This window comes from Salvelinus sp. IW2-2015, linkage group LG19 (assembly GCF_002910315.2).
Source record: "Salvelinus sp. IW2-2015 linkage group LG19, ASM291031v2, whole genome shotgun sequence".
NCBI lineage: Eukaryota > Metazoa > Chordata > Actinopteri > Salmoniformes > Salmonidae > Salvelinus > Salvelinus sp. IW2-2015.
Window position 1 is genome coordinate 2,807,087 of NC_036859.1, and position 27,825 is coordinate 2,834,911.

Here is a 27,825-nt window from a genome sequence, read left to right on the forward strand (position 1 = left end):
TAAGAACAAATTCTTATTTACAATGACGGCCTACCAAAAGGCCTCCTGCGGGGACGGGGGCTGGGACAACATGGGACAGGGGACAGCAGCAGCACAACATGGTAGCAGCACAAAACAGGGTACAAACATTATTGGGCACAGACAACAGCACAAAGAGCAAGAAGGTAGAGACAACAATACATTGCGCAAAGCAGCCACAACTGTCAGTAAGAGTGTCCATGATTGAGTCTTTGAAGGAAGAGATTGAGATTAAACTGTCCATTTGAGTGTTTGTTGAAGCTCGTTCCAGTCGTTAGCTGCAGCGAACTGAAAAGACGAGCGACCCGGGGATGTGTGTGCTTTGGGGACCTTTAACAGAATGTGACTGGCAGAACGGGTGTTGTATGTGGAGGATGAGGGCTGCAGTAGGGGGGAGTGAGGCCTAAGAGAGTTTTATAAATAAGCATCAACCAGTGGATCTTGCGACAGGTATACAGAGATGACCAGTATAGAGTAAGTATAGATGTGTATAGAGTGCAGTGATGTGTCCTATAAGGAGCATGGGTGTCGAATCTGATGGCCGAATGGTAAAGAACATCTAGCCGCTCGAGAGCACCCTTACCTGCCGATCTATAACTTACGTCTCTGTAATCCTATATGGGTACGACGGTCATCTGAATCGGGGTTCATTTGGCAGCTGGGGTGAAAGAGGAGTGATTACGATATAGAAAACCAAGTCTATATTTAACTTAGCCTGCAGCTTTGATATGTGCTGAGAGAAAGACAGTGTACCGTCTAGCCATACTCCCAAGTACTTGTATGAGGTGACTACCTCAKGCTCTWAACCCTAATCACACCTGTGGGGAGAGGGGSATTCTTCTTACCAAACCACATGACCTTTGTTTTGGAGGTGTTTCAGAACAAGGTTAAGAGCAGAAAAAGCTTGTTGGACACTAAGAAAGCMTTGTTGTAGAGCATTTAACACAAAATCCAGGGAGGGGCCAGCTGAGTATAAGACTGTATCATCTGCATATAAATGGATGAGAGAGCTTCCTACTGCCTGAGCTATGTTGTTGGGGCCTAGGATCGAGCCTTGGGGTACACCCTTGGCGACAGGCATTGGCTGAGACTGCAGATATTCTGACTTTATACACTGCACTCTTTGAGAGAGAGGTAGTTAGCAKACCAGGCCAAAGARCCCTCAGAGACACCYYTACTCCTTAGCCGGCCCACAAGAATGGAATGGTACCGTATCAAAAGCTTTGGCCAAWTKAATAAAAGTAGCAGCACAACATTGCTTAGAATCAAGGGCAATGTTGACATCATTGAGGACCTTTAAGGTTGCAGTGACACATCCATAACTTGAGCGAAAACCAGATTGCATACCAGAGAGAATACTATAGACATCAAGAAAGCCAGTCATTTGATTATTGACAAGTTTTTTCAGCACTTTTGATAAACAGGGCAAAATAGAAATAGGCCTATAACAGAAAGGAACCCCTTTAAATAAAGGATGAACCGTGGCTGCCTTCCAAGCAATGGGAACTTCCACAGCGAGGAGAGKCAGGTTAAAAAGGTCAGAGAWAGGCTTGGTGATGATAGGGGCAGTAACTTTAAAGAAGAAAGGGTCGAAACCATCTGACCCAGATGTTTTTTTGTTGGTCAAGTTTAAGGAGCTCCTTTAGCCCCTCGGACTCAGTGTGACCGCCTGCAGGGGGAAACTTTGTAGCAGGGCAGGGAAAAAAAGGGAGGAGCATCAGGGCTAGTTGCTGGGAGATGAGGAAATTAGGAAATGTTGGACGAGCAAGGAGGCATTGCTGAGTCAAACAGGAATCCTGACTTAATGAATTGGTGATTAAAGAGCTCAGCCATGTGCTTCTTGTCGGTAACAACCACATCATTAATTTAAAGGGACATGGGCAGCTGTGAGGAGGAGAGTTTATTCTCCAGGTCGTTAACCGTTTTCCAGAACTTCTTGGGGTTAGACCCACAGAGAGAACTGCTCCTTAAAGTAACTTCCTTTGGCCTTCCGGATAGCCTGAGTGCACTTATTTCTCATTTGCCTGAACGAGACTCAGTCAGCTGAGTATGCGTGTGCCGAGCCTTTCGCCAAATGCAATTCTTGAGGTGGTGAAACTCTGCAAGAAAACGGTCGAACCAGGGGCTGAACCTGTTTTTAATTCTCATTTTCTTTATGGGGGCGTGTTTGTTAACAATACCACTGAAAATATCAAAAAAATAAGGTCCAAGCGTCTTCGACAGAGGGGATCAAGCTGATTCTATACCAATTTACAGACGTCAYGTCATGAAGGAAGGTTTGCTCATTAAAGTTTTTTAGCAAGCCTCTATGACAAATCAGGACAGGTCGTTTCACTGAGCAGCTATTAAGAACACAGGCTGTAAAGCAGTGATTACTAAGGTCATTACAGAAAACACCAGACTGATACCTATCAAGATTATTTGTGAGGATAACATTGAGGAGAGTTGCCTTTTCTGGGTGTTTGGAGTCATACCTTGTGGGATTGGTAATAATCTGGGAAAGATTTAGGGAGTCCCATTGCTTTAGGACTTGGTCAGGATGTTTAAGCATGTCCAAATTGGGGCTGGCAACAGTAGACGGGCCAGGGCGTACATTCACATTTCCAGATATCATTAACAATCAAGGCACGGCAGAGGACAGTGTTGGTTTATGACATTTGAATATGCATTAGATGGCAACAAGATCATATTGTACAGCAATTTCATCAGGCAACGTGAATACAACGCCGGCGAGAGGTGGTTAGAATAGGATGGGAGGCCAAAAGTCTGTGTAACCAATAGATAGTCAGAGTCCCGAGTGTGGGAACAAACATGGTCTTTCCCACGGTTGGGTGWACATGAAAGTTCATAGTCAACAAAGCATGCAGGAGTCATGAGGCAAATAGCAAAATGCACAAAAAAAAGCTATATATAACGACTTGGGGCCATTCATTGTAAGTTTAGAGTCACTCGCCACAGCAGTGCCTGTGTGCTGGAGGCGAGCGAAAGCTCGGTAGAGAGGGGGGAGTGTGGTGGGGGTACCTGTACCAGACAGGTGGAGACAAGCCATGGCAGACGGTGAACAGATCGCCAGGTGGAATCCAAGCAGCAGTGCAGCAGGCAACGGGAGTAGGTGTCACACCCACTTGGGAGAAGCTTTTATTTTTGGAGGCAGATTTCTTATAGATGGATGGATGGATGGATAGATGGATGGTCACTGAACAGCGGGAGTGGTCTTCAAAGGCCTCTGGATTTGGGTGGGGTAGCCTGTGAGACTCCTGCCATTTGTTGGGCTCAAAGGCTTCGACACCTCTCACTTCACACCTCAGTTCTACTTGAAGTTATATCTGGTCTTTCTCAGTTCCAGGTTGGATGGTGTCCTCTGGTCTCTGCTGTTTGTTTGCCAGAGCACCCTCTGTATAGCTTGAAAAAAMGAATCTTTGGTAGTAGTAATCCTTCCAGGTAATTTTGTCCAAAATGAGGTTGTAGGTTTGGAGTTTTGATCTGGAGTGAAGGTTATGCTGTGGAGGGTAGCATCCTGTATGTCCCTGCCGAAAAATCCAAGTTTATCTAACTCCAAATCTATCTTTTTGTTTAAAAAAACATGTTGAAAAATGCGAGAGCTCACATGCAGCTATTTCTCTCCCTCCCTCCCTTTTACTTCATTGACGAATCCCTACTGTTGACCAATCGCRAACGAGGGGTTGTAGACTTTGGCTTGCCGAAGAAACCCTTGCCAAAGTCCAAAASGAACAAAAACGTCACAKAATGTTGTCATAAATAGTTAAATAAAGGTTAAATAAATAAAAAATGATATACGCACAAGCTGTTCCAAACTGTTTRGGCTGGGAAGCGCCCGGACGCCCTTTAGCTTTCGTTTCTCTTTCCTCCACACATTCAGCTCTCCATCTCTCCTTTTCACCTCACGTTTCTACCACTTAACAATTCCTCCACTTTTTACACTTCCACCCTCAACCCCTCTCTTCCACTCTCTCCCCCTTCTTCCTCATACCCCGGTCCTTGTAAAGGTTGCGTTTTGCCTTGTCTTGTTTGTATTTTGAGCCCCATCTCGTTCTCTGTATCTCCCGTCTCCTCTACAGTGAAGACAGAGCCAGGAGTCTGTACACCCGTCTCTGCTACACCTGCCCCGTCGCCCCCTGTAACAGCCCCTGTTGCCTTCTCCACCCATGTAGCTGCTCCTCCCACTGCCTTCGCCTCAGTCAAACTGGAGCAGGGGGCCGACACCAGCTCACACCACCACGTCGAGGTCATCAAGTAAGGACAACTCGGATGCAATAGGAGTTATTACAAAGGGGTCCCAGGAGAACCTGAACTAAGCTCATACCACATCAGTTACACTATAAATGGCGTTGGCCGTTGGCTAACAAGTAAGTACTACTTAGATATATCAGAGCCAAAACAGTATATGCTATGAAAAGGACTGGCTATTTGCGAACAAGGAAGCACCAAACCGTTAGCATAGCAGCACAAGCATTGTTCTACACCACAGAAGCAAAGTGGGCTATTGGATATGGATGGTTTTGGCACCACACCCAGACCTATGGGTTTGCTTGAGAGTCTGTTGGTGTCTTGTGTGTGGTAATGTGTTTGTGCCTCTCCTGGCTCCTCAGCACGGAACACATAGAGACCCTCATGCAGCTGCTCACCGCCGTGGTGAAGAAGTCCCCCCTCATCGTACCCGAGAAGAGTAAGCTCCCTTCATCATTTTCGTTGTTCTCACTRCTGATTCTCTTTACATCCATTCTTCTTCGACGATTTGCCATGTAAATAAAGCTTGAGTGAGACGGATGGGATGTTAAACCGGTGTCCTGACACTGTGGTCATTAAAAAGCCCATGCCACTTATCGCAGGACTAGGGGTGTTAAAAGTCCCAACCTGGTCCCATTTCCATTTCTCATTCTTAATTGGCYTATCACTCCTCACCTCTCCACCATGCTATCTAATGTGTGGTGGGCATTCMGGCACATAATGGTCGTGGTGCATCACCCGAGTGGTTGCCACACATTGGTGGTGGATGAGGTGAATTTCCCCCTTACTATGTAAAAGTGCTTTGAGTGCCTTAGTTGGTAGAAAGGCGCTATATAAATACAATCTATTATTATTATTATTATGTAGAAGACTGTGTGTTGTATGGTTAATATTGTGTTGTGTTGTCTAGCCGAGGACTCCCATCCGTTCTGTGCCGTGTCCACTGAGCAGTTTTACTCCTGGAACATTGGGAAACGCAGGGCAGCGGAGGTAAAGATTGTTTGTTTGTGTTGTTGGCCGTGTGTTTGTTAGTCTGGCTGTGTACAACGTGTGTAAACACGTCAGAGTTCATTAGTGTTGTTTATGTGTGTTTACACGTGTTTACACATGACTCTGCATATTTTCTGCTTACCTCATGTCTCCCTGTCCAGTCGGATTCTTCTCTCTCTATTTTTGCCCCGTCATCATCCTCCTCTTTCATCTCTACAAAATACACACACACACACACACACACACACACACACACACACACACACACACACACACACACACACACACACACACACACACACAAATGCTGCCTAGAGCCCCTGTAAACCCATTATCTATGGAGACAGTCTAGACGGGTTTTCTACTCTATTCTCTATCTGACAGTCAGTCTCTCAGACAGCAGTGTTCTATGCTGCCTGCCCCAGAGCCCAGAGCTCAGACTTATTCTACCCAGGAACACAGTATGATGATTATGAGTGTGTGGCAGTGGTCCACCCGAGGCTTACTACTGACTCTGTCATGGTAACTCATATCTCCTATGAACTCATAAAAGAGGTTCAGAGGGAGTAATGCCCGAAGACACCCTGGAGAGGGCTGGCTCTGTGCTCTCTGGCTAGAATCCAATTTGTTAAAATCCTCTGTTTAGTCCATATCAACAGACTCCATGTGATTAATATGCTCAATAATATTTGAGTGACAGCTGCTGAAAGAGAATAAAGGGAGATTTCTGAGAATTGTGAGGAATCAGAGCTGTCCTCCCGTCTATTAATTGTATTGTACTATGTCTTCTGACCCATGATTTACATTGTGATCGTCATTAATAAAGACATTAGGACAGAAAAAAGGATTCTGAGCTATCTCCATTATAATGTGCAAGGTGTGTTGACTGGTTTGTATTTAGTATGTATATAGACGTAACTGCCAAAATAAAGGAAACGCCAACATGAAGMGTCTTAATAGGACGTTGGGCCACCACAAACCAGAACAGCWTCAATGCACCTGGGRATAGATTCTACAAGTGTCTGGAACTCTGTTGGAGTGATGTGACACCATTCMTCCTCGAAATTCCATAGTTTGGTGTTTTATTTGMRGGAAAACTCTCTCYGGRACCGCTCCAGAATCTCCCATAAGTGTTCAATTGGGTTGATATCTATTGACTTTACATTGTTTTCATGCTCATCCAACCATTCAGTGACCACTTGTACCCTGTGAACGGGGGGCATTGTCATCCTATGGGAGCATAGCCATGGTAGCCATAATAATGGCCTTCTCAGCATTTTTATACATGYCCCTAAGCATTATGGGATGTTAATTGCATAATTAACCCAGGAACCACACCTGTGTGGAAGCACCTGCTTTCAATATCCTTTGCATCCCTCATTTACACAAGTGTTTCCATTATTTTGGCGAGTACCTGTGTGTTGACTTGAGTGCACTTGAAATTAAGTTGATATGGTTGTCTCACTGTAGCTCCAGCGTGCGGTGGCAGTGAAGCGTGTGGTCCAGGATGTATTGGAGCGCTGCCCCCGCCTGCAGGCCCTCACCCCCCCTAAGACCAGAGAGGTGGTCCAGTGGTGCCGACAGAGAGGCTACACACCCCCGGACCCCGAGCCCCTACGCAGCAGCAGGCCTGACGAAGGGACCATAGAGGATATCCTCACACAGATAGACAACGAACCAGGTAGAGTGTGGGTGGGTGGGGGTGAGGTGAGGAGGGTTGTTGTTGTGTGTAGGCGTGTGTGTGAGAGAAAGAGAGATTTTATGATTTTTAGAAGAGTGCATGTGCATGCCACTCTAACTCTATTATGAGGCATTTTGTAACCTTTTTCAATATTCAATGTACTGRGTTATTAGTGCTAGAATGCAGGCCTGCCTGGTATTCACAGGCAGTCCTCATTAATTCTGTCCATTGTTCCTGTTCCTGCGTGGAGGAGAAAGGAGGCCTCTAGCCTGATGAGTCACACACCAGGCTGAGAGCCCAAACAACCAAGCTCTGTTCTGCGAGGATTTGCTCTGATCGCTATGGCCCAAATGCACACACTCTTTTGCTCTCTCTCTTTTTCAATACACTCTCTATACCTCACTCACTCTCACTGTCTTCCTCTGCATGTCTAAATACAAAGTTCGGAACAGATGTGCTCAGCCTTCACACCTGTTTAAAAGCTCTCCCCTGTTTAAAGCTCTCGCCTGTTAGCCTATTTTCAAGATGTAATTCATATAAAGAGCAAGGAAGTCTTTATTTACGGTACACCAAAGTTGTTTATTTACATTTCTCTAAATTGTCCATTTATCTTGATTCAACCTCTGTCCTTCTACTCCTTCTATGGAGTACAGAGCAATATACACTGTGTACAAAATGACTGACCAGGTGAATCCAGGTGAAAGCTATGATCCCTTATTCAATCAGTGTAGATGAAGGGGAGGATACATTTTTTTTTAAATCTGAGTGACAACAATTGAGACATGGATTGTGTATGTGTGCCGTTCAGAGGGTGAATGGGCAAGTGCCTTTGAACGGGGTATGGTAGTAGGTGCCAGGTACACCGGTTTGTGTCAAGAACTGCAACGCTGCTGGGTTTTTCACGCTCAACAGTTTCCCGTGTGTACAGTGCATTCGGAAATTATTCAGACCCCTTGACTTTTTCCACATTTTGTTATGCTYCAGCCTTATTCAAAAATTGAATAAATWGTTTTTCCTCGTCAATCTTCATACAATACCCTATAATGACYAAGTGAAGACTTAAATTAAAACAGAAATACCTTATTTACATAAGTATTCAGACCCTTTTCTATAAGACTTGAAATTTTGCTCAGGTGCATCCTGTTTCCATTGCTCATCCTTAAGAAGTTTCTACAACTTGATCAGAGCCCACCTGTGGTAAATGTAATTGATTGGACATGATTTGGAAAGGCACACACCTGTCTATATAAGGTCCCACAGTTCACAGTGCATGTCAGAGCAAAATCCAAGCCATGAGGTCGAAGCAATTGTCTGTAGAGCTCTGAGACAGGATTGTGTCGAGGCACATATCTGGGGAAGGGTACCAAAATATGTCCGCAGCATTGAACGTCCCCAAGAACACCTGTGGTCTCCATCATTTTTAAATMAAGCAGTTTGGAACCACCAAGACTCTTASAGCAATCAGGTGAGGAGGGCCTCGTTCAGGCAGGTGACCAAGAACCCAATGTTTTGTACACTCAGTGTAGACGCTCGCACATTTCACAGCTCATTTCACCCTGCTGCTTCTTTAGGCTGTAGATAGAGAACATTCGCGGTTATTGGAACTTTGTGTGTGCGTTAACTTGTGTGTATACATCATTTTGTAGAGTGCCCCTCTACCCTGGGTAGCTGTGAGGAGTTGGTCCAGCGGTTGGAGCAGCTGCAGACCCTGCTGAAGACTGAGCCAGAGGATGACGATGATGAAGTTCTAGACATCGTCAGTGTGACCCCACCCTCTCAGAAGTTAAAGGTCAAAGAAGAGGAACAGGAAACGGACCCCGAGCCCAAGTACTTCCTGGCCCCATGCCCCTCGGCCCAGTTCGTCAGCGACACAGCCCAACAGGTGAGGAGCTACATTGCCTTGCAAAAGTATTCACCCCACTTGGCGTTTTTCCTATTTTGTTGCATTACAACCTGTAATTTAAATGGATTTTTATTTGGATTTCATGTAATGGACATACACAAAATAGTCCAAATTGGTGAAGTGAAATTAAAAAAAGAACTTAAAAGAAAAATTACACCGGGAAGGTGGTGCGTACATATGTATTCACCCCCTTTGCTATGAAGCCCCTAAATAAGATCTGGTGCAACCAATTACCTTCAGAAGTCACATAATTTATTAAATAAAGTCCACATGTGTGCAATCTAAGTGTCACCTGTTCTGAAAGGCCCCAGAGTCTGCAACACCACTAAGCAAGTGGCACCACCAAGACCAAGGAGCTCTCCAAACAGGTCAGGGATAAAGTTGTGGGGAAGTACGATCAGGGTTGGGTTATAGAAAAATGTCCGAAACTTTGAACATCCCACGGAGCACAATTAAATCCATTATTCAAAAATTGGAAGAATATGGCACCACAACAAACCTGCCAAGAGAGGGCCGACCACCAAAACTCATGGACCAGGCAAGGAGGGCATTAATCAGAGAAGCAACAAAGAGACCAAAGATAACCCTGAAGGAGCTGCAAAGCTCCACAGCGGAGATTGGAGTATCTGTCCACAGGACCACTTTAAGCCGTACACTCCACAGAGCTGGGCTTTACTGAAGTGGCCAGAAAAAAGCCATTGCTTAAAGAAAAAAATAAGCAAACACGTTTGGTGTTAACTTCTTATGGCTGCAAGGGCAGTATTGAGTAGCTTGGATGAAAGGTGCACAGAGGTGCCCAGAGTAAACGGCCTGCTCCTCAGTCATAGTTGCTAATATATGCATATTATTATTAATATTGGATAGAAAACACTCTGAAGTTTCTAAAACTGTTTGAATTATGTCTGTGAGTATAACAGAACTCATATGGCAGGCAAAAACCTCAGATAAAATCCATACCGGAAGTGGGAATTCTGAGGCTGGTCGATTTTCAACCAAGATCCTATTGAAATCACAGCGAGATATGGATGAGTTTGCACTTCCTACGACTTCCACTAGATGTCAACAGTCTGTAGAACCCAGTCTGATGCCTCTACTGTGAAGGGGGGCCGAATGAGAGAGGAATTAGTCAGGTCTGCCATGACCTGACCATGCGCGTTCACATGAGAGGGAGCTCTGTTCCATCGCTCATCTGAAGTCAATGTAATTRTCCAGTTGGAACGTTATTCAAGATTTATGTTAAAAACATTCTAAAGATTGATTCAATACATCGTTTGACATGTTTCTACTGACTGTTACGGAACTTTTGGACATTTCGTCAGCTTTTTAGTGAATGCGCTTCCTGATGTTGGATTTGTTTACCAAACACGCTAACAAAAATAGCTATTTGGACATAAATGATGGACATTACCGAACAAAACGAACATTTCTTGTGGAAGTGGGAGTCTTGGGAGTGCATTCTGATGGGGATCAGCAAAGGTAAGTGAAGATTTATAATGCTTTTTATGAGTTTTGTTGACTGCACAATTTGGCGGGTAACTATATGGCTTGCTTTTGTGGCTGAACGCTGTTTTCAGATTATTGAATATTGTGTTTTGCCGTAAAGCTTTTTGAAATCTGACACAGTGGTTGCATTAAGAACAAGTGTATCTTTAATTCTATGTAAAACATGTATCTTTCATCAAAGTTTATGATGAGTATTTCTGTTATTTGACGTGGCTCTCTGCAATTTCTCCGGATATTTTGGAGGCATTTCTGAACATGGCGCCAATGTAAACTGAGATTTTTGGATATAAATATGAACTTAATCGTACAAGACATATATGTATTGTGTAACATGAAGTCCTATGAGTGTCATCTGATGAAGATCATCAAAGGTTAGTGATTCAATTTATCTCTATTTGTGCTTTTTGTGACTCCTCTCTTTAGCTGGAAAAATGGCTGAATTTTTATGTGAGTTGGTGGTGACCTAACATAATCGTTTGTGGTGCTTTCGCTGAAAAGCCTATTTGAAATCGGACACTTTGGTGGGATTAACAACAAGATCACCTTTAAAATGGTATAAGATACTTGTATGTTTGAGGAATTTTAATTTTGAGATTTCTGTTGTTTGAATTTGGCGCCCTGCACTTTCACTGGCTGTTGTCATATCGATCCCGTTAACGGTATTGCAGCCATAAGAAGTTTTTAACCAAAAGGCATGTGTGAGACTCCCCAAACATATGGAAGAAGGTACTCTGTTCAGATGAGACTAAAATTGAGCTTTTTAGCCATCAAGGAAAATGCTATGTCCGGCGCAAACCCAACACCTCTCATCACCCCGAGAGCACCATGTTTTTCATCAGGAGGGACTGGGAAACTGGTCAGAATTGAATGAATGATGGATGGCGCTAAATACAGGGAAATCCTTGAGGAAAACCTGTTTCAGTCTTCCAGAGATTTGAGACTTGGACGGAGGTTCACCTTCCAGCAGGACAATGAACCTTAGCATACTGCTAAAACAAAACTTGAGTGGTTTAAGGGGAAACATTTAAATGTGATGGAATGGCCTAGTCAAAGCCCAGACCTCAATCCAATTGAGAATCTGTGGTATGACTTAAAGATTGCTGCACACCAGCAGGAAGCCATCCAACTTGAAGGAGCTGGAGCGGTGTTGCCTTGAAGAATGGGCAAAAATCCTAGTGGCTCGATGTACCAAACTTATTGAGACATATCCCAAGAGACTTGCAGCTGTAATTGCTGCAAAAGCTGGCTCTACAAAGTATTGACTTTGGGGGGGGTGAATAGTTATGCACGCTCAGTTCTTTCAAAGTGGTAGGCATGTTTTGTAAATCAAATGATACAAACCCCCAAAAAATCWATTTTCATTCCAGGTTGTAAGGCAACAAAATAGGAAAATTGCCACGGGAGGTGATTATTTTGCAAGGCACTGTGGTCAGCACCGACAAATAAGGGAGTTGGACGAAGTTGACCCTTACTTAGGATTGCACAACTTTGATCCTCCATGGCCACAGTGTGTGCTGGCTTTCTTTCTTGCCATATAAGTATACCGATTTAGACCTTGGAGGAAAGCAAGTATGTGCACTTTGCAGTGAAATTCAATTCTCAGTGGACAATTGTCCTTTGCAGACTAGAGGTAGGCTATGAAAGTTGATAAGCTCCTAAAAATGGCCAGCTTTCACGGTGCTGTATTAAGATGCTAGAGGATTGTGGGACAAGGAAAAACCTGGAAAAAGAGTGTAAAAAATATACACTCCTAGCATCAGCACAACTGTGTAAAGTATCTTGTCGTAACAGCATCTCCCATCTCCTAACTTAAGTCTCCCTCTTTCTCTCTCCCTTCTCCCCTAACCCTCTCCTTTCTCCATCTCTCTTAGATTGGCGTGGCCTTTCAGCAGGTGGAGGTGGAGAAGAATGTTTTTGCTCCGGTGATCGAGGCCATGATTCTCAAGGTTAGTCCCTCCGGATGCCTCAAACACAACACAGCATAATGAACAACGAGAATGAAAGTCGGCCTCGCCTAAAGATAGGCATCATTCACGAGATTGACAGATACGTTTTTCCTGTGTCCCTCTGTGCACCAGTCTTTGTTCTTGTTCTGATATAAGATGTTCTGTGATGTTGTATAGATTGTAGGGTATGATAAGTGTTTCTGTCTTCTGTAGGCGACAGAGCAGTTTGCTAGTGACATCCTGAGAGAAGCTCTGGCTGGAGCCCACGTAAAATCCCACCAGAACAGGTGAGACACACTCATTTTCCTCCTTCACACTGAGCTGGTATACTAACCACTGAGAATGTATTATATTTGTCTCTATTAAATACACTATTAGGTCAATGAATATCTTCCTGATGTGTCCTCAGGACTCCCAGAGAGATCACAGCCATAAATATTCACCAGGCGTCCAGCAGCATCCCCACATGTGACTTCCTCACCAACACGCACATGGGCTACCTGACCAAGGAGGACTGATTACACACAACCTTATACACAACCTAACAAAGAACAACGGCCACCCAGACTGAGAGAGATACACGCACACTGGCTACTAGGGCTGGGAATTACCAGGGACCTCACGATACATTATTATCACGATACTTACGCGCCGATACGATATGTATTGCAATTCTCACAATTCTATATGTATTGCAATTCAATACTGTGATTTCATTGCGATTTGATGTTCCAAACATATTGCTCACCATATGTCTGCTACCGAGGGACAAGAGAGAGCCACGAGAACGAGTTTTTATCATGGGAAATAAAAGTGATGAAAACAAATTGGCTCCCTATTTAAAAAGAAAATGAAGAACAAACTCTGAAGGAGAAATGCTGTAGTTTTGGTGCAGGTACAGACAACTAGCGCCATAATAATATTGCGATATTGTCAAAACGATACGATATATCGTCAGAAATAATGTTCCATTATGTAACTSTATCGATATTTCCCCCATCACTACTGGCTACTCAGTTTAGTCTCACTAGCTGATAGACGGGCAGTAAGAGATGCATATGGACCTGCCTCTCTGGGTTTAAACTGAACTGTCGGCCCGGCAGAAGAACTCTCTGACAGACATTGACCACAACAGAGAAACAGTCAAGAGCGCAGCAGGAATGCTCCGACCTCACCTGGAAGACCGTCTCACCAACCGACATTTTAAACCATTAGTCAGCTACTTTTCATATCTCAGTATCATAAAGTAGAATCAAGGAAAAACACAGACAACACCAAACACCTGGGTGGAATTCAGGCCTCCACAACCTTCTGAACATTAAGATACGACATGATCTCTAAAACCCTTATCAGAGTCCAAAACGTGTACGTTTCCTCCAGCGGTTCTAGAATATTGGACCGTTGGCTTTCATCATTTTTGAATTCTCAGCGCTGCTCGGGCTATCGCTCCAACCGTCGCCACATTCAAATGAGTAGCGGGAGCCGTGTTGGTTGGGAATTTTGGGGGAGGTGCGSAGTCAGGCTGTGCATCCCCTGCGGACGGTGGTCGTAGATCCAGATGTGTCACAGTGGGCCGCAGGACTATCGCGTCTCTGCGTCTGTGGACTCTGACTTAGCTTTATTTTGTTATGGGGTCCCCAATCCCCTGACATTTTAGTGATTAAAAAATGGAGTCCCTGTTGAAAAAGTTGGAATATCGTTGCTTTACTCTATATGATGACAGATCAGTATATCTGTTCGACTCAATAAACAGTATTTATGTAACGTTGTGCCCTACTGAATGCGACCCCGGGGATCCATCATAACATACCTGGCATAGCCGTCTCTTTCGTAATCTGTTTTAGTTTGTATAACTGGTTTACCTGACAGTCAGACTAATGTACTGTATCCACTGACTTAATCACAGCTGGGCTCAGTCTGGTCCCTTTAAACCACCACAACAATGTGAGATAAAGGTTGTATTGAACATTGTGGGTCTTAAACATTGTCGAATGCTTCAAAATAGATGTCTACGGGACAGTGTGTCTGGTGTATTCTCTCTCACCTTGTAACGGGGTTATGTGTGATTTAAATGGTTGAATTCTTCTCTCAAATGGCCACAACAATGCACGCCACTAGGCCAAATATGTGCTTTGAGTGGAACTAAACACATGTAGGCTATGCTCGTTTGTTAACGCCATCCGCTCTAGAATTTGCTCACTGGTGAAGGTTACTTTGAAACTGTACCCTATAACTCAAGAAGATGTAAAATGCATATCCTCATGAAACTCCGTCGAGATCAAATGGTCGGGACGCAAATGCTGCATGGACGTTTCACCAGTAAAACTTGAAGAATTATAATTCACGATCGACAGTGAGAAATGCACAAGGGAGGTTCTCTACGAGTGGAGCAGAGGCTGTGTAAAGTAGAGAATTCTGCACGTGCGCAGAAGCTTCGGGACCTTTAGCTGTCGTGAAGAAAGATCCAGAYAAGTCAGATCCGCAGCCTCGGCCATTAAAGTATTGTCTGTCTGACAGTCACAGGGGGTAGAGTAAGTGGCTTACAGACCTACTGTGCARCAGACCAGACGATGACCCCCCCAATAACAGTCTTAATACCATTGTACTCTTCTGGGAACAGTGTTCTTTTCATTCAGTCAATTCAAGAGATTCATTCATTTAGAAATCAGAATGCAATTGGTTCAATTCTTTTCCATGAGGGATTTTAGAAACACGGATTATATATATATATATTTTTGTCCTGAATTGACTGAGTTGAAATGGAACAGGGCCCAATCCCGACTGTTGTGTTTGRGTCTAGACTGTTCTCAAGTGTCACATATCAGCCTGATCACAGATCTGTGTGTGTCTTTCAGCCGACTAAGCATGTATGCAATGACAACAAGAGCCAGAGGAGTCGAGCTTAACATGCACATACAGATCTGGGACCAGGCTAGATCGATATGTGTCAATGAAGGAGTGCTATAACTTGGAAGTGTTGGACAGGAGGGATGGAGGGGCCACACATTCATCTGTGTGAGTCCCAAGATGAACGTTGTGTTTTTTTTACTCGGTCCACTCCCCTCTGGAGTGGGGTTGACTGTCAATTGTTGGTGAAGTGCATTTGTCATGTTATGTTTTCGATACAGTATGTATGTCCCTACCACTATGACTGTGTATTTGTGTACATTGTGTGTATGACTGTATGACTCCAGTTTTTTTGTTTGTTCACTTCATATCAAGCCCCGCTACCAGCAAAGTCATTACTATGGTGTGTTAGAATATGTGTTTGCGTGCGTTATTTATGTGTTTGTGTTAGTGTGCGTTGGGGGTAAATGTGGTGTGAATACGGGCGTACTGTATGTACCTGTATACGAGAGTGGGAGAAAGTTAAGGTGAATTCATGAAAATATCTTTGAATATGATGCATTTTTGGATGTTGTGTGTGTACATGGTTGTTGGTGGACATTCAGCTTGTGTAGGAGTGAAGGTGGTAGGTGTTATGTTTCAGTATGAATCTGGTAAGTGTGTGGCGTGCTCACTCTAAACTGAGTGGTCACCTTGCCCGTTTGACCAAACTTTATGTATTGTAGAAATAATATCCAATTGACCATTATATTTTCATTTTCCAGTGCACACCAAAAAATATGATCGATATTCTTGTATTAAAATGGAGAACTTGTTTATAAAACTGTGGTTGTGTTTTTGAAGTGACTTAGCGTCTRGTTATCCCCCCTCCGCCCCCAGGACGCCCTTTCCCGGTTCCCTCACTCCCTCTTCCTCCCTCCATCTCTCTCTCTCTGAGAGCTTCTTCACACTTTTCAAAGAAATACAGTCAGCTACTCATATTACTCAAATGTAAACTTGCCTACTTGCTACATCTCGCCCGCTACCTCTGGAGGTAGAGCACGACACTCGTCTGACCGTTGCCCCCCTTGAAGCAGGCCAGTGTAAATTGCTTCGTTGAGCCAACATTCCTACAGTATAAATGGTAATAGCAGAGCAATGTTTTTGAAGCAGCTGAAATGCATTGACATTTTTAGCTGAAATTGCAGTAACAGCCCGTTCCATTCATTTTCTAATAATAAACATATTTAGCAGATGCTTTAATCCAAAGTTACTTCCAGCTATGCATGCATATGATATCATACGGTTGGCCCCAGTTGGAATCAAACTCATAACCCTTGGCGCTGCAAGTGCCACGCTCTACGAACTGGGCCACATTTTCTCCACCTCTCCCTCTCTCCTTTTAGCACAGCCTGTGTGATAGGGCTACAGTAGATTTTGAGAGATTACAGGGTGCTGGACTGAGGAGGCTTTGGTGGGATGGTAGGATCAGATGGCAGTAATTTACATTCTCAGTGTGGCTCAACTCCCATGCCTCGCTCCCTTTTCCTATCCGAYGGGATGGCAAATGACATATAAGAGGGATGAGAAAGGATCTGGTTCATCGAGGGATTAAACTCTTAAGTAGTGGCCTTCTTTGACCCTCGAATATCACTGTTCCAGAAGCCAGAAACACAAAGCCGCAGGTCACTGACAGAGCCCACATTTTTTGTAGATATCTAGGCAGGGATAGAGACAGCCAGGTTTCCAGGTACTAGCCAGAATGACCCGACATGCAAACATCAGAGAGAGCCATGTTTGTCAACAGATGCTTCCTGTTAACATATTCTGTGATGGTATCAGAGCTGTGTGACATGCGTTACATAATATGGTCATGTTRAGCATCACATTTGTTCCAATAGTGTTTTGCTCATTACTCTTAGATCAGGTTAATGTTAGTTAACTATACATTTTGGTCAGGTTGCTGTAAGGTTAGATTCTTTATTTAACTAGGCAAGTCAGTTAAGAACACATTCTTATCCACAATGACAGCCTAGGAACAGTGGGTTAACTGCCTTGTTCAGGGGCAGAACYACAGATTTTTACCTRGTCAGCTCYGGGATTCGATCTAGTAACRTTTCGGTTATTGGCCCAACGCTCTAACCACTAGWCTACCTGCCGCCCCAGATTAGATTAGGTTTCTGTACGATTCGGTTACTGTAAGGTTAGGGCTGGGATAAAGGGACTGATCTGAAAAAGGGGTTATGCATCTGATCCTGTTGACCTTGTGTATAATTTCCAACAGGCTCCATTCAACTAATAGATTGAAAAAACCGGTACAGAATTGAGTGCAAGTCATAGAATGTGCTGTAGTATTATGTGTTGTGTTGTTGTTTCATTCTGTGGATCATGTTGATGGACCAGGGAAGTGAGTCATTATTGCTTCCGATTTAGTTGCTGTGAGCATAGATTTTGTCATGAACTGCTTGTGCATGCAAAACCACCACACACACCCCATGGTGCTCCTCCACTGTTGAAAGATGTTACATAAAAGGGGAACAAAGAGAACATGGTGTGCCACTCYAGGGCTCCCGAGTGGCGCAGCAGTCTAAGGCACTGCATCGCAGTGCTAGAGGTGTCACTACAGACCCTGGTTCAATCCTGGGCTGTATCGCAACCGGCCTTGATTGGGAGTCCCATAGGGTGGCGCATAATTGGCCCAGTGTCGTCCGGTTAGGGGAGGGTTTGGGCGGGYGTAGGCCGTCATTGTAAATAATGATTTGTTCTTAACTGACTTGCCATGTTAAGTAAATGACCCTTTTTTTTAAATCATCATCACACTTATGGAGTTGCAGGCTGCTCTCTCTCAGCTTGTTCCCTCAGGTTCAGCTCCATCACATCAGATGAACAGATCAAAGGTGTTATAGCACACACGTCACTGTGTCCAACCAGCTCATGTTCACCCTGTTGGATATCGGTTCACTATCTCAAGAATGAATCTGGTTTGTATTCATAAAGCATCTCCTGAGTAGGAGTGCTGATCTGATCTGTTTTGCCTTTCAGATCGTGATGAGTAAGATTATATGGGGGGATCCCAGATCAGCACTCCAAATCTGAGACGCTTTATGAATACGGGTCCTGATCAAAGAAAACAGTTCATCGTGTCGATACAGTAGATGTCATATAAGATGGGTGTAGCAGAAACATCGACATCAATTAGACGAACAGGAGTTAAGAACCTAATATTCTTTTATTGTAATATACTGTACATTATATCATATTTAACTTTTTATTTTCTGAAGCAGATTTACAAAATGAACGTATACACCAGAAATAACTCTTTTCTCAAAATAGTTACCGACCAGTAATTGAATAGAAATGAAAGAAATACATTTTTTTGTTTCCGTTAACAAAAGACTAGCAAAGATCAACACACTTTCGGGACAAAGTGTAGTTTGAGCATACATTTCTTGTCATTTCAATAGATCCAACAGTATGTACAAAAATTATTTATTAACTGAAATCATTCCAACTCAACAGGTGCACACACACACACACAAACATACCTGTACATACAGTACACACAAACACACATTACAGAGCAGCCGTGTTGTCTTGGAGTGTCTAACGGCAAAAAAAGCTTGATTTCAAACTAGTTTGTTTCATGCAAATTACATTTTCACAGCAATAGAACAGAATTGTAAAATGATTTATCTTGTTTTATGACATCTAGTTTCTCATTCACTCTTGTCTCTGATTTACTATACTGGACGGTAAAGCTGACTTTTCCTTTCTGGTTACATTAAGAAAATGTACATTCCCTTGCATAGATGTTGTTATAGTGTGGAATGGACAGAGAACATTCCCTAATTGGTTCTTTGGACTCCCCGTAACCTAGTAGAAGGATTTGGAGAGTCTGTCATATGTTGAAGATTCTGGATCCGCTTTGAAAAACCGCAGAGGGGTTGGGAGAGATCTTAGTCCTAACCAACTGCTCCTGCAAAAATACAAACAACACATGGGTTAATCAAAGATGACCACAAGCAATMCAGGTCTTGCGCTGTTCAGATAGGATATGTGACATACACTCAGAGGCCAGTTTATTAGGTACACCACCRTGTTCACGAAAATGGTTCGCTCGTACAGACAGCGAGTCATGTGGCCATGGCTTGCCATATAAAGCAGGCAGACAGGTATAGAGGCATTCAGTTACTGTCCGATTGAACATTAGAATAGGCCAAACGAATTACTTAAGCGACTTTGAGCGTGGTATGATCGTCGGTGKCAGGCGCGCCGGTTCCAGTATCTCAGAAACGGCCGGCCTCCTGGGCTTTTCCTGCACGACAGTGTCTAGGGTTTACAGAGAACGGGGCGACCAACAAAACACATCCAGTCAGCGGCAGTCCTGTGGACGAAACCAGCTCGTTGACGGGAGAGSTTGAAGGAGAATGTGAAGAAACGTGCAAGCTAACAGGCGGGCCACCYACAGGCAAATAATGACYCATTWCAACAGTGGTGTGCAGAACGGCTCCAAATCAAGAAGAAGGGGCTCCAGTGGGCACGCGATCACCAACACTGGACAATTGAGGAGTGGAAAAACATTGCCTYGTCCAACGAATCCCAGTTCCTGTTGCGTTAGGCTGATGGCAGWGCCAGGATTTGCCGTAAACAGCATGACTCCATGGACCCACCCTGCCTGGTGTCAACGTTACAGGCTGGTGGAGGTGGAGTAATCGTGTGCGGAATGTTTTCCTGGCTGGAGCCCCTTCTTCTTGATTGGCACACATTAGGTCCCCTGATACCAGTTTAGCAATTTTTGAACGCCACACCTTGTAAAATCCACCCCCGGACAATTCAGGCTGTTCTGGAGGCAAAGGGGGGTCCGACCGGTACTAGATGGGTGTACCAAATAAACTGGGCACTGATTGTATGATAATATGAGAGGTGACTTGTTTGGTTGTGCAGTCATAGTGCATCAGCCRTCCTGTCAGTGGACTGGTAGACATAATTAATCACAGCAAATGCTACTGATGCTACTTTCTGAAAGAACGTCCAGCCGGAACCTACATGAATGGTACAATGGCCAAACGGAAGGTTTGTTTGGCAGAGTCGTAGTCTCAGTGGCAGTCGCTTCAGCCAATGAAAAATAGGATATGACTACTACTGTATTTGCTGGATGTGAGGCTGTGTCTGTACGGGAAATTTGTCAAACTGCAGCTTCGAAAAAAGTGTGTGTGTGTGTGTGCTTCAGTCTGTTTGCATATGTGTTTGTGTATCTGTGTGTATGTTCACCTCCTCCCACACACACTCTTTTCCACTCAGTACAGCAGCCAGGTCTGCCTCTCTCCTAAATGAGATTCACGCTGAAATGACTGCAAYCCACTGCATCGCATCACACTGGCAAAATGGCAAATAATCCATTATTGCTCACTTTATCGCTCTCTRTTCCTCTCACCTTTTCCATCCCTCACTCTCTGTTTTTTTCTTTCTCCCTCCCTCCCTTGATATAACCCTGCTGGTTTGGCTCATGACAGWGGCTGTAGTCAGACACATCGTGGGAAAAGGGGAAAGTTCCAATTCAACCGAACAGGGAGACAGGAAAGAGAGAGAAAAAAGAGGAGCGGGACTGGAGGGAGGGTGAAAGGAGTGAGGAAAGGGGTGCAAAGGGAGGTGATTTGCAGGATGCTTTGTGTCTGCACAGTTTGATCCTCTCTTTATGCAGCCCATTGTAAACCACATCCTCATTTCTCCCCTGTTTATCTGTTTCGGTACAAAGTGGGAAAAAACTCTTTATATCACATTCAAAAGCTCAGGCAATGTTCTCCACCAGTGCTAAAAACAAGATTCTTAATGTCTCATGGGAGAAAACACTCTCAGTAGCGTTGATGGAACTACAGAATTGTAAATCTAAGTGTTTACCAGAAACATTCAGGGAGCACTCAGAAAGCTTGCATGTGTTTCAYAAAGAAATGGCTTGTAGCCTCTTTCTTAACTGTGAGGGTACTGCTAATTTGAAAAAATATATAAATATATTTTTAATCACTCACTCCCTCTCATAATCAAGTTTATTGATTTTGGTTCCAAAAGCATAATGAGGACTACAGTATTCATTCCCTTGATGGATGGGTGAATGCTATGAAAACGGATCAACTTCTCAGAGGTTTATCAGCACACACTGTGATGGTACTAGCTGCTCACTACCTGTGTGCATGGGTCTGTGCACTATGCTCCAGTGTTGCCCGCATCCCCGGGTAATCGTTACACAGCTGTGCTTTTGTCTATCCATGACCTTGATGAGTCAATGAAAAATGTTTCCATTGTCTCATCATGTCGATGGACAATACCCTGAGTGGTGTGTGTGTGTGTGTGCGTGCGTGCGAAGTGCTTGGTCAGAGAGCTTAGTGGGTTGGGGTGTCAATAATGACTTGGCAGTGTGTGGGGGCTGGGACTGGACTGTTTAATATAGATCCAATGGCAGATTGCTCGGTGACCGATCAAAACGATGGAGCACTAGGTTGTTGTTCGGGGTTAGAGGGGAGGTATTACTGAAGTAGAAGTTGATTGATGGGTTAGGGGGTGTACAGAGAGAGGGTCCAATATGATGACCATAGCCTGTAGTTGGTAACAGCTCTTACATAGTAGCCGACTGTAGTGTTGTACCTTTCCCTGCATGCACCCTGAACACACGCACATCTCACCCTGGTTTTTGGGCCATGGTTATTAATAGACTATGACCTACAGATGACATATCTCATATTAAATCCTGTGGCCTGTCAAACACTGTTGGACTGGCCTTCTACAACACAGCCGCGTAGGCACAGGTCCACCCAATCAGATTGAACAGGAAAAACAAGTGTTATTTTATTTTTTTATGCTCTCTACTTGTCAAGTGTTCCAAACGGGACATTATTTGTCTTTTTCCCTAAACGTGCAAACGCCATCAGATGGAATGAATAGCAAGAGGTGCACTGGAACGACATTCAGATGAACTGGAATGACATTCAGTCTCATGGGATGGGTGYCCAACAATAACTAACTGAAAGCCACACCCCCCACAACTATGACCGCGTTGAGGCATATGTCACTGTGCTTGTACGGCTATATGCACCATGCCACTGCCCACTTCATTTGTTCATTTAGCGAATAAAACATAATCCAGTACCGTACCTTTATCGCAGTCAACACACCTAGCTTGTAGCTTTAATTAGCATTTAAAATGCTAAATGTTCTCTCAGCCTCATCGCAAAATGTGTAACATAGCATGAGATTATCTATAAAACTGCACATTTTCCTCTCTACCCTATGGCAAAATATGTAAAATTGCAGGAAATTWGCTTTAAAACAGCAACATTTTCTCTCAGCCTCATGGCAAAATGTGGAGAACAGCATGAGATTAGCTATAAAACTGCAAAACTTTCTCTATGCCCCATGGCAAAATGTGTAGAATTGCAGGAAGTTAGTTGTTTTCTGCAGGCCCATCCACCCCAAAAATGTCTGGCTACGCTACTGCTGCAACAGAAAGACTACACTAAAACATGTTCTCCCACGTGATTGGCCCAAAATATGTTTACTTCAACTTGTTATTAAATTGACAACTGAAACATTCCTAGCAAGCAGTGTGCGGGAGTTTCTTCTTTCTCTAATCTCTCTGGCATAGATGACAGCGAGTGAAAGCGGAAAAGCCGAGTAAGTCCAGGCCGGCCCGTTCTCTCCTACTCTCCGCTGGCAGATGGCGCAGAGGAGTGTGGGCGGCGGGGGGATGGCACTAAACCCCTGGAGATTCCCCAAAGAGTTCCACTCCCTGCCACGCTAGGATCAAAACAGGAGAAGAGTTCCAGTACTGCTCTTTCTCTCTCTGTCTATGTGTATTTCAGTCTCTGTCCGTCCCCCCACTCCCTCCCTGCCTCCCTCTCTCCACACCTGAACCCACTTTGACACACCGTCTCAGTGATTTGAGTCTCCACATCCAATTGACCAGATGTCTGAATTAGAGGTCGACCGATTCATCGGAATGGCCGATTAATTAGGGCKGATTTCAAGTTTTCAAAACAATCGGAAAWCGGTAATTTTGGAGACCGATMTGGCCYATTTTTTTTTACACCTTTATTTAATCTTTATTTAWCTAGGCAAGTCAGTTAAGAACACATTCTTATTTTCAATGACGGCCTAGGAACGGTGGGTTAACTGCCTCGTTCAGGGGCAGAACGACAGATTTTTACCTTGTCAGCTCGGGGGTTTCAATCTTGCAACCTTACAGTTAACTAGTCCAACGCTCTAACCACCTAATTACATTGCACTCCACGAGGAGCCTGCCTGTTACGCGAATGCAGTAAGAAGCCAAGGTAAGTTGCTAGCTAGCATTAAACTTATCTTATAAAAAACAATCAATCAAATCCATAATCACTAGTTAACTACAATGGTTGATGTATTACTAGTTTATCTAGCGTGTCCTGCGTTGCATATAATCGATGCGGTGCGTATCGTTGCTCCAATGTGTACTCTACAATAAACATCAATGCCTTTCTTAAAATCAATACACAGAAGTATATATTTTTAAACCTGCATATTGAGCTAAAAGAAATCCAGGTTAGCAGGCAATATTAACCAGGTGAAATTCTGTCACTTCTCTTGCGTTCATTGCACGCAGAGTCAGTGTATATGCAACAGTTTGGGCCGCCTAATTGCAGAATTTTACATAAATATGACATAACATTGAAGGTTGTACAATGTAACAGGAATATTTAGACTTATGGATACCACCCGTTAGATAAAATACGGAACGGTTCGTAAATCACTAAAAGAATAAACGTTTTGTTTTTGAGATATAGTTTCCGGATTCGACCATATTAATGACCTAAGGCTCGTATTTCTGTGTGTTATTATGTTATAATTAAGTCTATGATTTGATAGAGCAGTCTGACTGAGCGATGGTAGGCACCAGCAGGCTCGTAAGCATTCATTCAAACAGCACTTTTGTGCGTTTTACCAGCAGCTCTTCGCAATGCTTCAAGCTCCGAGATTAGGCTGGTGTAACCGATGTGAAATGGCTAGCTAGTTAGCGGGGTGCGCGCTCATACGTTCAAAACGCCACTCGCTCTGAGACTTGGAGTAGTTATTCCCTTCCTCTGCATGGGTAACGCTGCTTCGAGAGTGGCTGTTGTCGTTGTGTTCCTGGTTCGAGCCAGGTAGGAGCGAGGAGAGGGATGGAAGCTATACTGTTACACTGGCAATACTAAAGTGCCTATAAGAAACATCAATAGTCAAAGGTTAATGAAATACAAATGGTATAGAGAGAAATAGTCCTATAATAACTACAACTAAAACTTCCTACCTGGGAATATTGAAGACTCATGTTAAAAGGAACCTCCAGCTTTCATATGTTCTCATGTTCTGGGCAAGGAACTTAAACGTTAGCTTTCTTACATGGCACATATTGCACTTTTACTTTCTTCTCCAACACTTGTTTTTGCATTATTAAACCAAATTGACATGTTTCATTATTTATTTGAGGCTAAATTGATTTTATTGATGTATTATATTAAGTTAAAATAAGTGTTCATTCAGTATTGTTGTAATTGTCATTATTACAAATACATTTAAAAAATCGTCCGATTAATCAGTATCGGCTTTTTTTGGTCCTCCAATAATCAGTATCGGTATCGGCGTTGAAAAATCCTAATCGGTCGACCTCTAGTCTGAATATTATTGACTCTCTTTTCTCCTCATGTAATGCCTGCTCTAACCAGGTCAATGTCATAAGCCTGGCCGTTTTCGGGTGTTACATAATCATCCGAAACAGCTGGGTCACTTTGAGCAGATTTAGGACAGGACAGGATGCTGTATCACCTAATTTATTCCCCTTGACTGCAATGTATTGAGAAAGACATTAGCTACTGTGACATTTTACCTTTCTGCAAAAACGTGTCAGGATGACCTTTTCAGGCTAATAATGGGCTGCTCTTAGAGATGCCTCAGCACCACTGGGAACACCGGGTGCCTAGCTGGAACAACAGCTATATCCCAAACCATACCTTTACCCTATATTCCCCATCCAGTGTCTATGTCTTTCAAGTGGCTTTACCTTTAGCCAGAAATAGTACTATCTAAGGAATAGYAAATCATCAGAGATGTATACAATGACTTCTATAGGACGAGATACTACCACTAAGACTTTGCTCACATCAAGGATTCGACCCACTTTAAATAACATTGAAAAACCCGGATTTGTGCCCTGAAACACACTGTGAAACACAAAAACAGGAGTCCTCTAACCTCTCCCATGGTTCCTATACTGAGGTCAGGTCTCTCTGGCAGGCTGCTCTGCTGGAGGSCGGCGGTGGTGGTGATAGGGGTGGTAGTGGCAATGGAGTAGGGCTGTAGTGGGGTTACGGTGTTTTGGGGGACGGTGGAGGTGGGGGTCAGCAGGTCAGCAGTGGAGGTGCTGGGAGTATGGTCCCTCTGGTGAAGCTCTGTGTGTCTGAAAGCCTCCCCGCCTCCGTTGTAGGCGGCTTGGTAGCTGGTCTCATTAGGGAGGTGGGAGACCCCCGACCCGGGACTGGCATACGGGGCAGGGGGGCGTTGTTTTCTGGTGGTCTTGGCTGGTCTTGCCCCCGTCCACGGCCTGTACTCCTGTCTACAAGGAGGAGAGGATGGAAGGGTAAGAGAGAGCGCTCACGGGTCTGCAAAAGTATTTTTATTTTACAAACACGGCAAACGTTTTGTCCTTTAGCTTTTTGCTCTTTATACTGTAGGCTATTTAACATAGAACATTTAGCAAATTCTGTATTGTTGTGTAAATCGAACCAACCAAATTATGAAGGAACCAATCAGAGAGCAAGGTAAGGCCTAATGACATAGGCTTATCATTGAATGGTAATGACATCGATTGGGGCTACAGCAGAGGGGGTAGAGTGGCTCAGGTGGGTTTTGTTAATGGGGCATACATTTTCAGCTTAGTGCATCTAGGGAATGAGGATGGTGACATGCTGTCATCAATTTWTTWATTTTTTTAAACAGTGTTATTAAACGTCAGCTGCAGCATCGGATTATCAGTACATCAGGATCTAAGGCAGAATAGCTTCAATTAATTGTTTAATGATGGATAAAACATTTTTTTTTAAAGTGTGTCCAACATGGGGGGGTATAACAAGTGTGTGAGTTTATGAATAATTGAAAGCGTTTTTGCTGTGTTTCTACTTCAGCAGCAGCAGCCGCCGACTTTCCAGATTAAAGCTATTGATTATTTCTGTAGCGTGACATTTAATGTATCCAATTTCTTTCGCGCAAACACACACACACACACACGGAACACAAAGACCTAGCCTGATAGCAATTTCCGTTGAAAAAGGTATCACATTATTATGTATACTGCAGATTAGATTTGGGACAATGCCCTACTGTACACAATCCAACCAAATGATTTAACGAATTTCAGAGCGTGCATCATTAGCTAATAAATTAAAGCAAACTTGAAGCAGACGAATGGAATCGTTAGGTTTGAGCGCAATGGGTTATCAATGTTTTTTTTAGTCAGTGAAGAGCTCCGGGTGCTGAAATGAAAGAAACAGCGGTTCCGAAAGGACATCGTTAGAGTGATGGAACCTACCTGTAAGAGCTTGTGGCTGTTACCGTCCCCTGCTCCCCCCACCTCTGTCTGCCCCGCTCCTCTCTCTCTCCCATGTCCCCTCTAGTCTGGCTCGCATTGGGGTTAATGTTTACGGGGCTATCCGAACCAACTTTACCCCCTTTTCCGCCATTGCTAATCCAGGGGAAATTCTCCTTCTTCGGAATAGGCCAGGGTTTGTAATCCTGCTTGTACTGGGTGACAGTGGAGAAAGGCACACCGGTTTGGTGGTAGTCTTCCTGGGGTTTGAAGTTGGCTTCCCTCCTGCCCCTCATTGACCTCTGGGTCCCCGGGGCATCTCCCGGTGTCTGGGGGGATCCGCGGTGTTCCGTGGTGGAATAGTTGTGCCTCAGAACCCGGTCCGTCGGTACCTGCCTGGTGACGGATTGTACCTCRTGGTCGGTGATGTCCGAGTAGTTCTGTATGGTCAGTGGCACTGAAAGATCGGATTTATCAAACTGGTTCCAGAACCGAGCCAGACAGCACACTCTGCTTATGCACGGCCAAGCCATGGCGATTTGGTTCGAATAAAATAAAAATAAAATAGGCTAATCAAAGAAAAGGGGAAAAAAAGAAAAGAAAATAAGGAAAATTGAAAAAAATATATATATATATATCAAACGATAGCTACATTCAGAAGTGCCGCGGTGTGTATGTGCCCATTCCTGCAAACCTTCGCCAGCGTGCTGTCTCCACGCCACTGCTCTGGAATGCCAAGATGGGAGCGGAGCGGCTCGTGAAGCTGTCATTGCACATTCTTCTCACGTGGTACTGAAGGCTTCGAGTTGATGCGGAGAAATCTATAGCAAATGATTCATCCGAAGTCCAACAGAGAGAAACGCTTTGCGATTGCTATTCGGGTCAAATTATTCCATTACGYATTCAGCAATAATATGATATTCTCTCTCATTCCAAAACTGCATCAAACATAATGGGCCCATCATGCACAACCCATTATTAGCCTAGTAATCAAACGCATGTAGCCTATGCTCTCTGAACATAAATCTGAAACTGACATTAGGCTCGAGGCTATATGGTCTAAACTTGAAGTATAAAAATAATCATTGAGAGGTCAATCACATCATGGCTCTGACAAGGCTTTATAACT

General features: G+C 43.9%; 2 protein-coding genes across 2 annotated transcripts in view; one reads left to right on the forward strand and one right to left on the reverse strand.

Moving 5' to 3' along the window:
- The window catches only part of LOC111979536 (YEATS domain-containing protein 2), a 74,217-nt gene extending 58,258 nt beyond the window's left edge, over nucleotides 1-15,959 (forward strand). Inside the window, 8 exon segments of the mRNA XM_070448758.1 lie at nucleotides 4,098-4,272; nucleotides 4,629-4,705; nucleotides 5,177-5,256; nucleotides 6,727-6,937; nucleotides 8,584-8,819; nucleotides 12,215-12,289; nucleotides 12,503-12,576; nucleotides 12,699-15,959. Coding sequence (XP_070304859.1) covers nucleotides 4,098-4,272; nucleotides 4,629-4,705; nucleotides 5,177-5,256; nucleotides 6,727-6,937; nucleotides 8,584-8,819; nucleotides 12,215-12,289; nucleotides 12,503-12,576; nucleotides 12,699-12,807 — 1,037 coding nt within the window. The 3' untranslated portion in view covers nucleotides 12,808-15,959.
- A 2,626-nt stretch (nucleotides 15,960-18,585) lies between these two features.
- LOC111978932 (MAP6 domain-containing protein 1) lies at nucleotides 18,586-27,541 on the reverse strand. Its single transcript, XM_024009179.2, has 3 exons — nucleotides 26,700-27,541; nucleotides 25,367-25,727; nucleotides 18,586-19,091 (listed from the first exon to the last, which is right to left on the reverse strand). Exons 1-3 carry the CDS (start codon nucleotides 27,227-27,229, stop codon nucleotides 19,014-19,016), a joined length of 969 nt encoding a protein of 322 aa, XP_023864947.1. The 5' UTR covers nucleotides 27,230-27,541; the 3' UTR covers nucleotides 18,586-19,013.
- Nucleotides 27,542-27,825: the final 284 nt, after the last annotated feature.